At 40.1% G+C, this 14,004-nt stretch overlaps 1 protein-coding gene across 3 annotated transcripts in view; it reads right to left on the bottom strand.

Annotated features, from left to right (window-relative positions):
- Positions 1 to 11,731: 11,731 nt before the first annotated feature.
- Positions 11,732 to 14,004, bottom strand: part of NKAIN3 (sodium/potassium transporting ATPase interacting 3) — a 338,372-nt gene continuing 336,099 nt past the window's right edge. For all 3 annotated transcript variants that reach the window (XM_030967335.1, XM_030967318.1, XM_030967325.1), the window contains one exon: positions 11,732 to 12,722. Coding sequence is in view for 2 of the 3 variants with exons in the window: in XM_030967318.1 (XP_030823178.1) it covers positions 12,709 to 12,722 (14 nt within the window). In the remaining variant the exon portion in view is untranslated. The remainder of the gene's footprint in view (positions 12,723 to 14,004) is intronic.

Raw genomic sequence — 14,004 nt, 5'->3', positions numbered from 1 at the left:
TCTGACAGCCTGTGAGGGGTTTCAGATGGAGGAGGATGCTCTGTTTGCTGGTGCTGGTGTCAGACAACACCCAGGGAGGGACTTACTTGGGTGAGCATCCCAGCTGGCTCCCAGCTACACACCCCCTGTCACGACTACAGGAAACTGAACTATGCCTTAGACCTGCCCCTTCCCCTCTTGCAAGGGCAAGGAAAGCCCACAGCCCTTCCTGGGCACAAGCATGCTTGCAGACAGGTGTGGGAGGAAGCCCAGCCTGGGTCAGGTTCATCCAGACCTGCCACACAGCTGGCAGTGAGCTGCCACCCTCTCCTGACTCTGCTTGCCTTCTGCCTGCTGAAAGCTGCTGTGCATTTCTGCAGTAATGAGCATGCTGAGCTTTGCTGGGACAGCTGCTGTAATACAGCAAACACATGGAAATGAGAAGGAATACATCAGCACCATGAAAGAAACTGGCCCTTAGCTCCTGGATGGAAGCTGAAGGAAGACATGGCAGCTGCAGCTGGTGAACACAGTGTTATTTCAGGCACTGGACTTTCCAGCTGACATTTGTTCTTGATTTGAGCATGTACCTGTGGCTTTCAGTCATCTGCCTGCCTGCCAGTGTCTGAAAGATGGAAATCCCTGCCTTGTGGACAAGGATGGGGATGGAATAGTTATCTATCATTTGACCTGCAGTGTTAGGAATCTCCTTCCACCAGTAAAATTCCAGAATTCCTGAACTCTGCAGCAGTGAGCCTACTGTGTAGCTGCAATGCTGTGGGCCTCTTCAAGCCCCTTCAGGGAAAAAGTGGTGGTGAGGAGGCACCACTCTGATGAGTGAGGTGTGATTCCATCATACCAGGCCCAATCACATCATAGAAATGCCTTTCTCTGAGGCATTTGCCCTCTACCTGTGCACTGCTCAGCTTCCTCCCTCCATCAGTCAACCCCCTTAGCCCACGGAGGGGAAGTCATTGGTGCCACACAGCAAATATTTTATTTCACTGAAGAAAAAGGTGAGACTGGAGCATGTAACTTCTCATTTGTGAAGAATGAAATCAACTTTCACATCAAAACCTGTATGGCTTGGGCTTGTCTTTACCTACAGTTGCACCAGGGCTTCCCACTCACCTTGCAGGAGTAGCCAGGACCTGATGCAGATATGTGAGGCAGGGTGAGCTAGACTCATCTGAAGAGGCAGGTGAGAGTTACAGAAGCTGGCAGGTGTAAAGAATAGCTGTGGAGATTATCCAAATGTCTTGCTGGGTCCAAGTCTTGATTTTTATTACTGTCACTAGGGCTGGTTTCAAAGACAATTGCCTGTAGCTGTCCAGGGTGCCCAAATAAGAACACACATTAATCATGCTGTGTCCAAGGTACAGGTGCATTGTAGCACCAGACTTAATTTTACTGTACCAATAGTCTGTATATTCATACTGAACAAATCAGTATGGTTGTTTGTTTGCAGATGGATCAAAGCTAATACTCCAATATTAATAATGAGACCAAGTGGTGCTAAGCAGGTGCAATTTCTGGGCGGGGGAAAATGACCATGAAGTAGCCCTACACAAAGGATCTCCATAATTTAAATTCTGTTTCACTATATTATACACTTTACACTGTATTTTCCCCCTACACCTCTTTATTGCAGTGTGGTTTTTGGCAAAGTCTTTTTGTCTGCTTTGTAACAACATTTAATAAATTCTTCTGGGTTTTGTTTGATCTTACAAAAATAATAACAGCAAACCTACATAGCACTGAGTTTTGGGGAGAGCAATGGGATGTCATGAGGTCTAACTGCAGCAGGCATATGGAATACTAGTGCTCACTTTTTGTCTAAGCACTGAAGTGGATGCAAAGCTGGGGAGCCTGAGGACTGTGTCGGATTTTCTTATAGTGTTTTCAATCTTTAGTGTTTGAAAGCACTCTTAACTACAATGGAGACTAGTATGTTTCTTCTTGAATCTTTTAACCTATTCCATGTGTGGTTTTGTGGCTTATAGCGGTTTTTGTTTGTTTGGGGTTTCAGCATTGTGTTTGTTTGTTTTGTTTGTTTGTTTGTTTTGGTGGTTTTTCTTTTCTTTTTGTTTGGATATTTTTTTAACATCTCTTACTTTTCCCCTGAGGGAAAAAGAGACATAGGTAAAACCCAGTCCTGTAAATGACAAGTTATTTTTAGTTCCTGAACTCTTCTATGCTTAATTAGTTTATGCAGCTGAAAATGAAAAGGAAAACCCCATGCCCTAGAGTTATATGTGTTCATGTATAGCACCTAATATCTTAAATCCCTTCATTTGTCTCTAAAGAACACCCATTAAAGTTGTGTGTGGAGAAAATGGCACAATCTGTTGCACATAATCCTCACACTTTAAAAAATACAAATATTTTTTATATAAGTGGGCACCTTCACTGTCAGCCTGCACACATCCATAACATGCCCAGAAATAGGCATCAGAAACCTAAATGCATTTTCTCGCATTTTCTCTCATCACAAACCTCATTTTCTCTGTTGGTTTCCTACCTACCCCTTTCTGTTCTCTTGTGTTTTCTCCTCTCACAACCCATGGAATTCATCTCTCTGTGACTGGCATATTTTTTCTCAATTGTCACTTCTTTCTGAATATGGAATATTCCCTTTCTTATGTCTTCTTCTCTGATGTGTTTTTCAAAATCCTTGTCCCTGGCCTGTGCCAACCTTGCCAGGACTCAGAGCCAGTCTGACTGAAAACCATTCTGAGGAGAAAGTGGCAATGCCACAGCCGTGGTGGGCGAGGGCTGGTGCCTGGAGCCCTGTCCTGTGTCCCTGCTCTGGGTGATGCAGAGCCTGAACAGCTGCTGTGCCCTCATCTTTGCCAAGCACAGCTGTGGGCACACCCTGGCCCCCCTCTCCAGACTAGACTTGGGGGAAAAGGGGAAAAATGAAGGAATTTGATGACAGCACAACTTTGCTTTTGGATTGAGGTACAGCCTTGATCCTTTGTCTTTGCAGCAACATGACCATCTGGAGTCAATGGAAATTGAATCCAGAAGGTGGACTGGGATCTGCTGGCATGGCTTCCATGCTTGGTAGTCAGCAGCTCTGCTAAATTAAATAAGCCAAATTCAGTACAACCTGTTTCTGGGAGCAAGTGCAACATAGCTATTACTATTCTCCTTCCACAGAGCGTGATACCAAGTGATTAGATATGACAGTGCAAGCCCCACAGTGTCACAGCCACAATGCAATGAGGGCCATGAGGCTGAGGTCACACTCAGCAGCAGCAGCAGCAGCAGCAGCAGCAGCAGCAGCAGCGCTGTTTCAGAGAAGTCCCAGGGTGTCTGCTGTTCCCTAAAGTGTCTGTGGCAGATCTGGGCTAGCAGAACACCTTGCATTTTCCTAGCACAAAGAGAAAAGGCCTGCATTTTCTTCTTGGTTTTCCAGTTAGGCTTGGACTAAGTGGTAACAGGCTTGGACTAACTGGTAACACAGAGTAAGAGCTGTGTTTAAATAAGTAGCCACATCTACCAAGGAAGTCGAATATTCATTCTTCTCCAGAAATACAAAGACAGATCTACATACCATTAATTACTGATGCAATGGCCCAAGCAAGTTTTCATCAGTTGTTTTAAATGTCATTATATATATATGTCATTATATATATATGTCATATATGTATATATATATGTCATATATATATATATATATATATGTGAGTGCTTTCAGAAGATTGCTTTTGGAGTGTATATTCCAGTCAGCTCCAGGAAGTCATCTGTATGCAATTTGGAAGCAGAAATTGTATTTATTAAGGAGTCCCCACTTCCAACATGCTGCCTAATGTTATGCAAAATTATACGTCACACAGAGCAGATCAAGAGTCATAATAGCTACACTGGATGAACAGAACAGACCTCAAAAGGTAGGAAGCCAGTCCTGCAATACATTATTCATGGCTGGCCAAATCAGCTCCAGAAGCTGCAAGTAAGAGAAAAAGGGATTTTTAGCTTTTTTTTTTTTTGTTTACATTATATATATTTATAGCTTTCTTTTTATTTATTTATCATAGATTTTTAAATTTATATTATATGTATTATATTTATAGCTTTCTTTACTCTCCAAAAATTCTGACTCCAGTGTCTCATTTGCTTTGTGCATGATCTCCTTGCTTAAGCAACTTCTAGAAAGAAGGTGATTACATACTTCTGCATTGTAAGTTTAAAAGCTTACAATATTTTTGAACAAAACCATTTCTATATTACAAAAACTTTATTAAAGTATTTTGTTTTGCTGTAACTGTCAATTGCTTGTGAGCAGGAAATAACTAGTTTTTTTCTGATGAGGCTGGCATTTTAATTTATTTGCATAGTAAGTTATCCTTTAAGAATACAGACTTTCTGGCAAGACAGAGGAATGAGGACAATCCCTAAATATATCAGTAATTTTGTACTGCAGATTATTGCTCATAGAAGTACATTCCCTGGACAAGAGGGATAGAATCCAACCATAGCCTTTCTAGACATATAAATCAAAAGTATTTTATTATCTCTGAGTCTGCATCAAAAAACACGGCACAGGCCTTTCTTCAATTACATTAATAAGAGAATCTGAATATTAAAAATTCAAACAGTGTTAGACTTTCACATTAACTTTTACAAAAGTTTAACACATAAATCTCTTGCTGACAGATAATCCAGGTAAGGTTTGTCTATCACCTCTCAGGGTAAAATACTGAGGTTCTCTCTTGAAGAGAAGTTTAAAACTATGCAGTAATTTCTCAGGTGTCCTGGATAGGTCATCTTGTTTGTGAGTTAACCAAGTCATAGAAAAAACTCTGAAGACCTAACTTTTTCATGCTTCATTTCCACTTCTCATGATGCCATGTATCTGTGCCTAACTAATAATTTTTTCTTTAAATATGTTTTTACTTTATCTCCATTTCCCCAGATGCTCAGAAGCTGACCATACTCTGAATTTTCTGCAGCCAAGTATGCTTCATTGAAAGATCAGGGAAGTAAAATCACAGGATTGGGAAGTACAGTTGTTTCACATGCCTCTGACTTTGGGTTGGACTGAGATGCCCAGATTAAGAGCTTAATTATCACAAACCTCATATGAGAGCAAGAGAGACACAGCTCCTTTCCTCCTGCTCCTTTGCTAATGTTAGGCCGCTGGACTGCTAAACTTCAATATTTTGTATAAAGAAATGCCCAAGCTTATGTAAGATTATTTCTGTTCATGCATGAGCTATCTGAGTCTAACCCATTGATTTTAACAAACATTTTCTCCAAAGTGACTTTAGTGCAACTAAGAGTCTGTGCACTCCCGGTCACATCAATTCAGCTTCCATTTCTACTTTGTATAATTTATTCTAATGGAAAAATGTAACCTGGTCTTTGCAAGTGAACTCGACTCAAGTGAAAATCATATTCTACTAAGGTTCTGGGTGTTTTTTATCTTAGCACTTTAAGGTCATGGTAAAATCTAAATTCAGTAATTCAATGTATGCTATATACATCCAAGACCGTAATTTCATCTTAGTTATCCAGTTGTAACTAAACATTATGTCTTGTTTTTAAAGAGGCAAAGAGATACTTCCTGAGTGGATAACAGTGTGTTCTTCCAGATAATGGCAACCTTCTGAAACACAGAAGGAGGCATAAGCTAAACACAGGAGGAGGCATTTATGGGCTAGGACCAGGTCAATATTGAATTATATGTTATGTTAGCAGTGTATTTGCAGTAAAGGTGCAAATTCAACTGTTAAAAGGAGATGTGTTTTACAGTGCTTTGTCTTTATATATAATTCAAAGATTCGATTTAGCACTCTGCAATGATTGATCCCAATGGAACTTCTGACATTTCAGCAATATATACCAATAACTCAGATGTGCTTTTTCCTCTGCTGTGTTTCTGACCCAGCACTGAGTGTGGTGGTATTTCTGCCAGTAACCATGAGGTGGCATAACGTGCTCAGCAGAACAGCAGCCAAACCTTCCTTTTAATATTTCTTTGTACATCATATTTCTTGGCATATTAGGTTTTAATGGGGAAAGACAGGCTGTAAAATTAGTTGAGCTTTTAGAAACCCTACTCTATTAGAAAAGCAATGACAGAGATATGTATTTGTGTGCTTGTATTTTGTGGTGCTTTTCATTCTAATAAATAATAACTTTGAACATTCTGCTACAGGGTGATGTTAAAGATCACTGTTCTTTTCCCATTTTGTTTTTTTTTTTTTTTTCTGTTTGCTTTCCACTACAGGGTTCTGTTTTTAGTGTGCTGCCTTTTCTAAGACTGATTTCTTTCTTTCCCAAATCTCTTTTTCAGTGCTTGCCTGTCCAGGCTTGATTTTTCCTTTCAGATTATTGTGATGTGAAATAGGTTTGATGAGATTAAATTAGCCACAAGCCTAATTTCTTACTAGCTAGGCAAATTAATAGAAGTGCCTTTTATCAGATACATATTATACATCTGATAAATATACACCTGTTTAGTATTTCCCCAAGCACACAGTTTACCTTAGGTGAAGTCCTAATTTAGACAAGATCATTATCAGAGTGCATGAATTTAATATTTCATCATCAAAAGCACATCAGGACTCATTTCTTGAGATCATTTTTTTGCATTTTGTTGTAGTCAGGGAAGGTCACTGGCCAGGCCCAGACACAACCACAGCACAGCACAGGTGAGCACCACAGCCCAGGACCAAGGCTTAAAGGCAGCCCCAGAGCAAAGCAGAAGTGTCCCCTGAGTTTTCCCAAGGATATTCCCCAGGAGGCTGCTGCAGGGTGCAGAGCCCAGGGAGGAGACCTGCTGTGAGAGTCACAGCTTGTGTCTCCTCCAGACATGCCAGCCAATGGCACCAGGATGGGTCCCGGGGGTGCTTCCATGGGTGGGCAATGATCTCCACTGGTGTTATTCTCCAAGCCCCCCAGTGCTTGGAGGAAAACTTCCTGAAGCAGCCCAGATACATTCTCCTCTAAACTTCAGGAACAAAAAGATTTATTTGAATTATAAAGTCTTTAGAAACCAAACCATGGCTATTAGAATACATATATGTGTGTGTGTGTGTGTGTGTGTGTGTGTGTGTGTGTGTGTGTGTGTGCCAAGAGAAAACCCAGAAATTGCAGTGTGGATTATAAGTATGAGATCAAGGGTGTTTAAACAAGCTGTTGTCTTGCCCCAGCACTTGGGACTCAAACTGCTTGCCACCCTGGTTCTGGCTATGCAGATAAAGCAGTATAAGAACACACCAGTGACATTTTGTGAATAGTATGGGCCAATACAGGAAGCTGATTTCTTTGCTCATGTATAGCACAGTTCTCATTCCAAATATATCACATGCTAGGGGATGCAGTAACCCCTCCTTGTACATGATGCTCTGCTAATTGGGCAGGTACCCAATGTTGTGGAAAATGAGAAATTAGATTACTCATGAATCACATGCAGCCAACTTAAAATTCGAGCTTTAGCAAGTCTGTTTGGAACTGACTTACAGGAGTGTTTTGGAAGCATGGTTGCATTTGGGTAGTGTGAAATAAATAGGAAACTGGGACAGAAAGCTTGAAGAAGTGATATTGGGTCTTAGGGGAATAAGCAAAACAAGGAGAATGTTTCTTGCATTCCTGGGATTATTTATGCATGGCTGCTGCTTAGTGAGACTATCTTCAGAGTCTGTTGCTGGTTCTGAGAGGCAACAGACCATGCAAGGGCAGCTATTCCACAAAGCTGTCACATCCAGGACTGTGTTGTGTGACTGATGAACAGGTACTTATGTGGAAGCAGGAATCCAGATGTTTAATTTGTTTAAAATCCAAGAGAATCATTCAAACTGTGGCTTCTGTGAAGGAAGAGGAAATTATGTCAAGAAATCGTCATTTATCAGCAGATAAATAAAGATGGTTTGTCAGCCTGGGGAAAATGGCACAACTTATATGTAGCTGTCAAACAGCAAGCAGTACAGGCTAGATCTGTGTCCTTAGCTGCTAAATAATTATTTAGGGTCCTGAACTGTCTTGTGTCCCCTTACAGTGACGCAGAGTGCTGCTGGTAATGCTGGGTGATCAGAGCTGACATGCTGGGATCACACTGCAGCATTCAATGCAGACAAACCTCTAAGGGGCAAACACTGTAGCAGTAGTCTTGATATAAAATATCTTCTTTATAGGCAAATTTTCACAGATCTGCATTCCCTATCATCTATAACACATGTATTAGTTTGCTCAAGAAGCCTCTGCAAACTAACAAACCTTTCATGCTGATCCCCATTTACGGTTGCAGGGGTAGTCAGCTCCCTGGGCAGAGTTAGGAGAGAGACCACTTCTTTAGGGCTGCATTGTTGAGGGCACCCTCCACCTTATGCGGCCCTAACCCATCTGACATGACCTCAGGATGCAGCCCAGCCACTCTGCTGTGAAAGTGCTATTGTGGCATGCAACAACATAACCCCATCACTGTGTTGGGCACTAAGAAGGTTTCTGTCAAAATGCCCAGAATAGCAGGCAAGAGATGAACTGGTTTGTGAAAAACATCCTGCTGATATTGAAGCTTTAACATGGAAGGAACATTTTCCCAATCTGAAATTTTTTGTCTGAAAGAGCTGCCAGGTTGTAATTTGTTATAATTAAACCAGATGAGGCTGATACTGGAAGGAGACAAGCCAATTAGTTTGGAACGTCAATTTTTGTTTTCCACTGTCAAAGTCTGTTAAAGGACCTTGATGGATTGCTGGGTTGGCCTTTTCAACCTGCTAATCTCCACATGAAAGACAGGCAGGCAGCTGGGTGCAGAGAAACACGTTGCAGTCAGTGCTGAGAAAAAGGTTGCATCTGCCAACATGGTGCTTGGAGGTGACAATGGTGTTGCAATGCCTGAGCTGTGGGCAACTGGAGGAAGAGATCAAACTCAGGATCCAAACATGGACAACAGTCTTGCATGGCAGCTGTGAATGAAGAAAGTCATTCAAGTCCTGCACTTGAAGTTGTTTGGGCTTAAACCTGTGATTTATTTGGTGCAGAACTACAGGTTTTTAGTGACACAACTATGTGTTCTCAGGTTTTAAATACGAAAATTTAGTATTGTCTCGTGCTAACCAGCAACCAGATACCCTAGCTTCAAATTCCAATTAATAATATACAGTAAATACCATTGTCTTAAACACAGAATAACAGAATCAAATAGGTTGGAACAGATCCCTGAGATCTCAGATCCAACCTGTAACCAAACACCATCATGTGAACAAGAGCAGGGCATTGAGTGCCACATTTAGCCCTTCCTCAAACACTTCCAGGGATGGTGACTCCACCACCTCCCTGGGCAGCCCATTCCAATGTCTTATCCCCCTTTCTCTAAAGAAATTGTTCCTGGTGTCCAACGTAAACCTCCCCTGGTGCAGTTTAAGACTATATCCTCTGATCCTATCACTAGCTGTCTAGAAGAAGAGGCTGAACCCCATTTGGCTACAGCCTCCTTTCAGGGAGTTGTAGAGAGTCATAAGATCACCCCTCAGGCTCCTTTTCTTCAACCTAAACAACCCCAGCTCTCTCAGATGCTCCTTAAAGACTTGTGCTCCAGACCAACCCTTCACCAGTTTTGTTGTCCTCTGGACAATGTCACCTGCACTCCTGAAAGCAGTTATTGGATAAAACCAGGCATCAATTCCCATGGGTTTAATTGAGAGAGCTCTATTGAAAATTATCTATAATAGATAATATCGTATCTTATAATAATATAAATAATACATAATATCATACCTTAGCACTAAAAAAACACCCTTCAGCCAATCCAAGCTGTCTTTCATTTTAGAGAGTTCCTTCAGATCAAAACTGAATTTCAAAAACCTTCAAATTTTATGTAAAAAATCTCTATGGATATGAAAGAGTCCAACCAATAATTCCACAAATTGTAATATAGAATCATGGTATGTCTGTCACGGCACCAGGCAAAAATCTGTTAATTTCTTGCTACAGTTTTTGTTTTCAGATCCTCAAGACACCAGCCACTCTTTTAAGAAACTGGTTCAGTTTCCTGGCTCAGTCCTTAGTGAACATGTAGTGCCATATTTCTGCAGCCTCATCCCAAGTTTTACTGTCAGCTAAAGTACTGGGGCAAATCTGATTCTCTAAAAAACTGGAATTAAACAGAAATTTGGGAAAAGAAAAAAAAGTCTAGAAGTTTGAAGCACAGATCTTCAGCTGGCCTACAGTGCAACAGTATGACTCATTAATGCCACCAGAACAGTTTGTAACAACTGATAATCTCCAAGGTTTTAAGATTGTCAGCAAATTCTGTTTTGCAGTACAAACCTAGTCATTTCCTGAAATTGCATGGTTCAGTTAAACTTAAGAAAACTATCCCAGTTTATTTAGAGAGTCAACATTTATTTCCTACATAGCTGGCTGATCTGGGACTCACCTAACACCTTACTGAGAGTATGTCTTGCAAAAGTAAAGGAACTACTCAAGGCTTCCTACAAAAATGTTCACCAATATGTCCTACTATGTTACAGGACACAGCAATTAACAGTCAAATGCATTTATCATGCTTAAGATTTTTTTACCTCAACATGTATGGGTTGACTGATACTATTTTGGGTGTCTCAGTTTAGAAAAGAATGACAGTTTCCTTTGGCATTTCAGTCTGCATTTTGGCTGGCCCTAATGAAGACAAATTCTTCTCAATCAGGATTGTTCTGTTTGTTAAGTGAGACAGATGGCACATTCACTGTATTGGTAATGATTCTTAGATTTTAAGTGTATTTGGGATATACTGGCTTGTGTTCCCTAGCTAAAAAGTGATAGATATTTCAAATGGAAGAGAACTCATGTTCTGTCTTTGCAGAATTTTTGTGATAGTTCTGAAGGACCTACAGAAAGACATGTTTCAGACATATTCAGAAAAATCTGTAAAACATGGTCCAGCAGACATGCCTTGGCAGAAAACCAAACACACACTTCCAAACCCCTGCCAGAATGTGTGTTGAGCTGTGCCATCAATGGGGGTGTAACACTCATTCCTGTTCTTCCCACCTGGTCCTGAGGGCAGCACTGGGTTCAGCTGAAGGCTTTTATTTGCGGTACATCGAGCCCAAGGAACACTAAAGAAGGGTTTTTCTCCAGTTGCCATTTTCTTGTTGACTTTGTCTTAATACTTACATCATACTCAGTTTCACGGAAAGTTAACCAAAGTTCAGGTTGTGTTTTCTCCAAAGTCAGTGAGGCCTTTAAGTTAACCAGCTGGAAAGCAGGTGGATGTACCACAAGACCCTTGTCACCTGGAAATATTAGACTCTACTTCCACTGTATTTATTAGCATCCCCAATAGGTTCATATTGGTAAATTACACTGATTTTAGGAGGGAAACAATCAAGACATGCTCTTTTATAGCTTCCTCCTGCTCAGACTTGAAGATACAAGATAGAAGACTGAAAATTCAGGACCTGAATTTTGTTTAGATCAGCTGAAGATTTCTTAGGGTACCTATGGAGGAACTTTGTGGGCATCTGTTCAGCCTCTGGTGCAGAGGTAGAGAAATACACATCAGAAGGAACAGCCTTCCTGGCTGTCCCACCAATGAAATGTTTAAGTGAGAAAAGTGCAAAACCACAGACAGACTCAAAACCCTCATGATGTTTCTGCTCACTGTTGAGGCACATAGACTCTGCAGAGAGATGAGACTCTCTGGGGCATAGAAATCTACACAGCACTTTATATTGTAATTAAGATGGAAGAAACAAACTGTTCTGTTAAAAAGACTGCCAGCTCTCCAGAGAAAATAGCTTTGTGTATCACTTTATGCTAGTGGTGACAGAATAGAAAACAAAATACCACAGTTACATACATGTTCTTTTTCTAGAAGTATTTACAAATAACTTTACAAATTTTTACACGCATTTTTCAGTTTTGCTTGTTTACTTTTAAATTAAGAGAAAATTAGTCCCCAGAGGCTTCTAAGGCTTCAGTTGGTGCCTTGTACTGTACATTCATGCTTGGCTTCTTCCTGGGAGAAGGGAGGAAAGGAGTTTAAAAATGTGCAAATCACAGACATCTAAACAGCCCTGGGTGTAAGGGTTCCTAGAGATGGACATCCATTGAGCAGTCATCCTACTTCTCTTCAAATCAGAGACAGCTACTCGAGATGGGGCAAAAGAGATTAGGAAAGGAGGAGTCATTTATGAACTGCAATAATTAGGTGAGTACATTATGCTTGAACATCTGGGTAAGAAGAGTCATACATCAATCCCTGCTGCATTCAGCAGTTCAAAAATCCAAGGAGTGAATTCTAAAGACAGCACTGAAATGATCTCTTGATCACTGTTAGGGTTTGACTCCTGCTGCATATTTTGAAGTCAAAATTACTGTTTACTGACAAAATCTTGACCAGGCACAGTATGATCCTCTCAGTCAAAAAATACTGAACTTTTGAGAAAGACACATCCTCCTCCTAGTTTTCACAGGTTGTTTTGTTTTCATGCCTCAACACTAAACATTGTAAAAATACTGAAATTAAAAAAGAAAAAATTTTACAATTTACAAGTGTCCATATAAGTAAATTATTTAAAAATTCAAGATCATCTACAAGGATCTACGAAATAACAACGCTGATAATGACACTGAGCCTGTGGAAAGAACAATCCACATGCCGTGAGGAGCAGATGTGGTGGGTTTCTTCCTGAATGATGATTCACAAGGTTGGTCTTTTTTCTAACATCTGTTTCTTCAGCTACAGTAGCAGAAGTCTTGAGTCCATGTTCATTACTTACTTCGACCTAAAAAGTAGGATAAAAGAATTACTCAAAAATGAAAATTTATTTTGTGTATCTTCTAATTGATAAGCTGCAAATTCATACAAGTTGAGAGGTTAGTAACTAAGGAACAAGCGGATAAATCTCATGCTGTCAAAAATTTCATCAGCTGTGAGACTCACCTCTGTGGTCAAGAGTGAATGGCTGGGTACAAAGCAGTAGCTTTGTACTATGCATGCCACAAAAGCAGAAAACATTTGGGAGAAGTCCCATAGCTGGTAAAGCTTATCTGAAGGTCATACAATATATAATATTGATATACATTATATATGATATATAATATATATGATATGATACTTTATACACACACACACACACACACACACACATATATATATATACACGCTTACTCATTTTAGCATAATATATTTCAAAAGCATGAGACATATTTTCACCCAGTTATAAAATTCTGATGTGATCTGATCATAAACATGAGCATTTGAGCTGGACTCACACTATTTATAGTTCTCACCACAGTGACACATCTGCTGAATCTACATATTCTCACATGACTCCCTGTAAGCATTTTCACTTGTGTAATCTTAGAAGATCTATGTTGGTCTTTCAGAGCAATTTAAAGGTGGGTAAAGTCTCAGGAGAAGATATAAACAGGACAGGATCCCACAGATGCATCACAGAGTGGCGACCTCTCCACTGGCACCATTTCTCATACAGTGGATCAATTCCACAAGCACAAATTAGTATTGTTCTTAAAAAGGCTAGGACATCCCTAGGAATTAGGGATTCAGTATCTGTCCAGATAGAGTTGTTCAAAGCTGTAGCAGTTTTATTTTATTTTATTGTTATTTCTACTATTACAATTGTAATTTAAAATTTCATTACTATATCTGTACATTGTTCTTATTACAGCATGATTATGATATTATCTTATTAACATATATTATAATATAATTATTGTTAATTATAATAACAACCTCTAATGCAAGCCAAAATGTAGCTTCATATTTTTTCCTGCTAGCCACCATGTTCCTCTGTTTTCCACATATCAGTACATGAAGAGTTTCTAAACATAAGTGAGCAACCTGGCTGCTGATTCTGTGATTCCAACAGGCACAGCAGTCTTCTTCATAGTCCATATGCTTTAGTCCCAAAGGACACAACACAATGATATTTTTTCTACTTCCCCTGTTGTCTCCTGCCTTACACACACTCTAATTGAAACTGCATGGCTGAGGGCAAAGATCCTGCTTCTCCTTGTCCCACAGCCTAATGGAGTTACAGGCAG

The sequence above is a fragment of the Camarhynchus parvulus genome, chromosome 2 (genome assembly GCF_901933205.1).
Source record: "Camarhynchus parvulus chromosome 2, STF_HiC, whole genome shotgun sequence".
NCBI lineage: Eukaryota > Metazoa > Chordata > Aves > Passeriformes > Thraupidae > Camarhynchus > Camarhynchus parvulus.
This window is presented reverse-complemented; position numbering and strand designations above follow the sequence as displayed.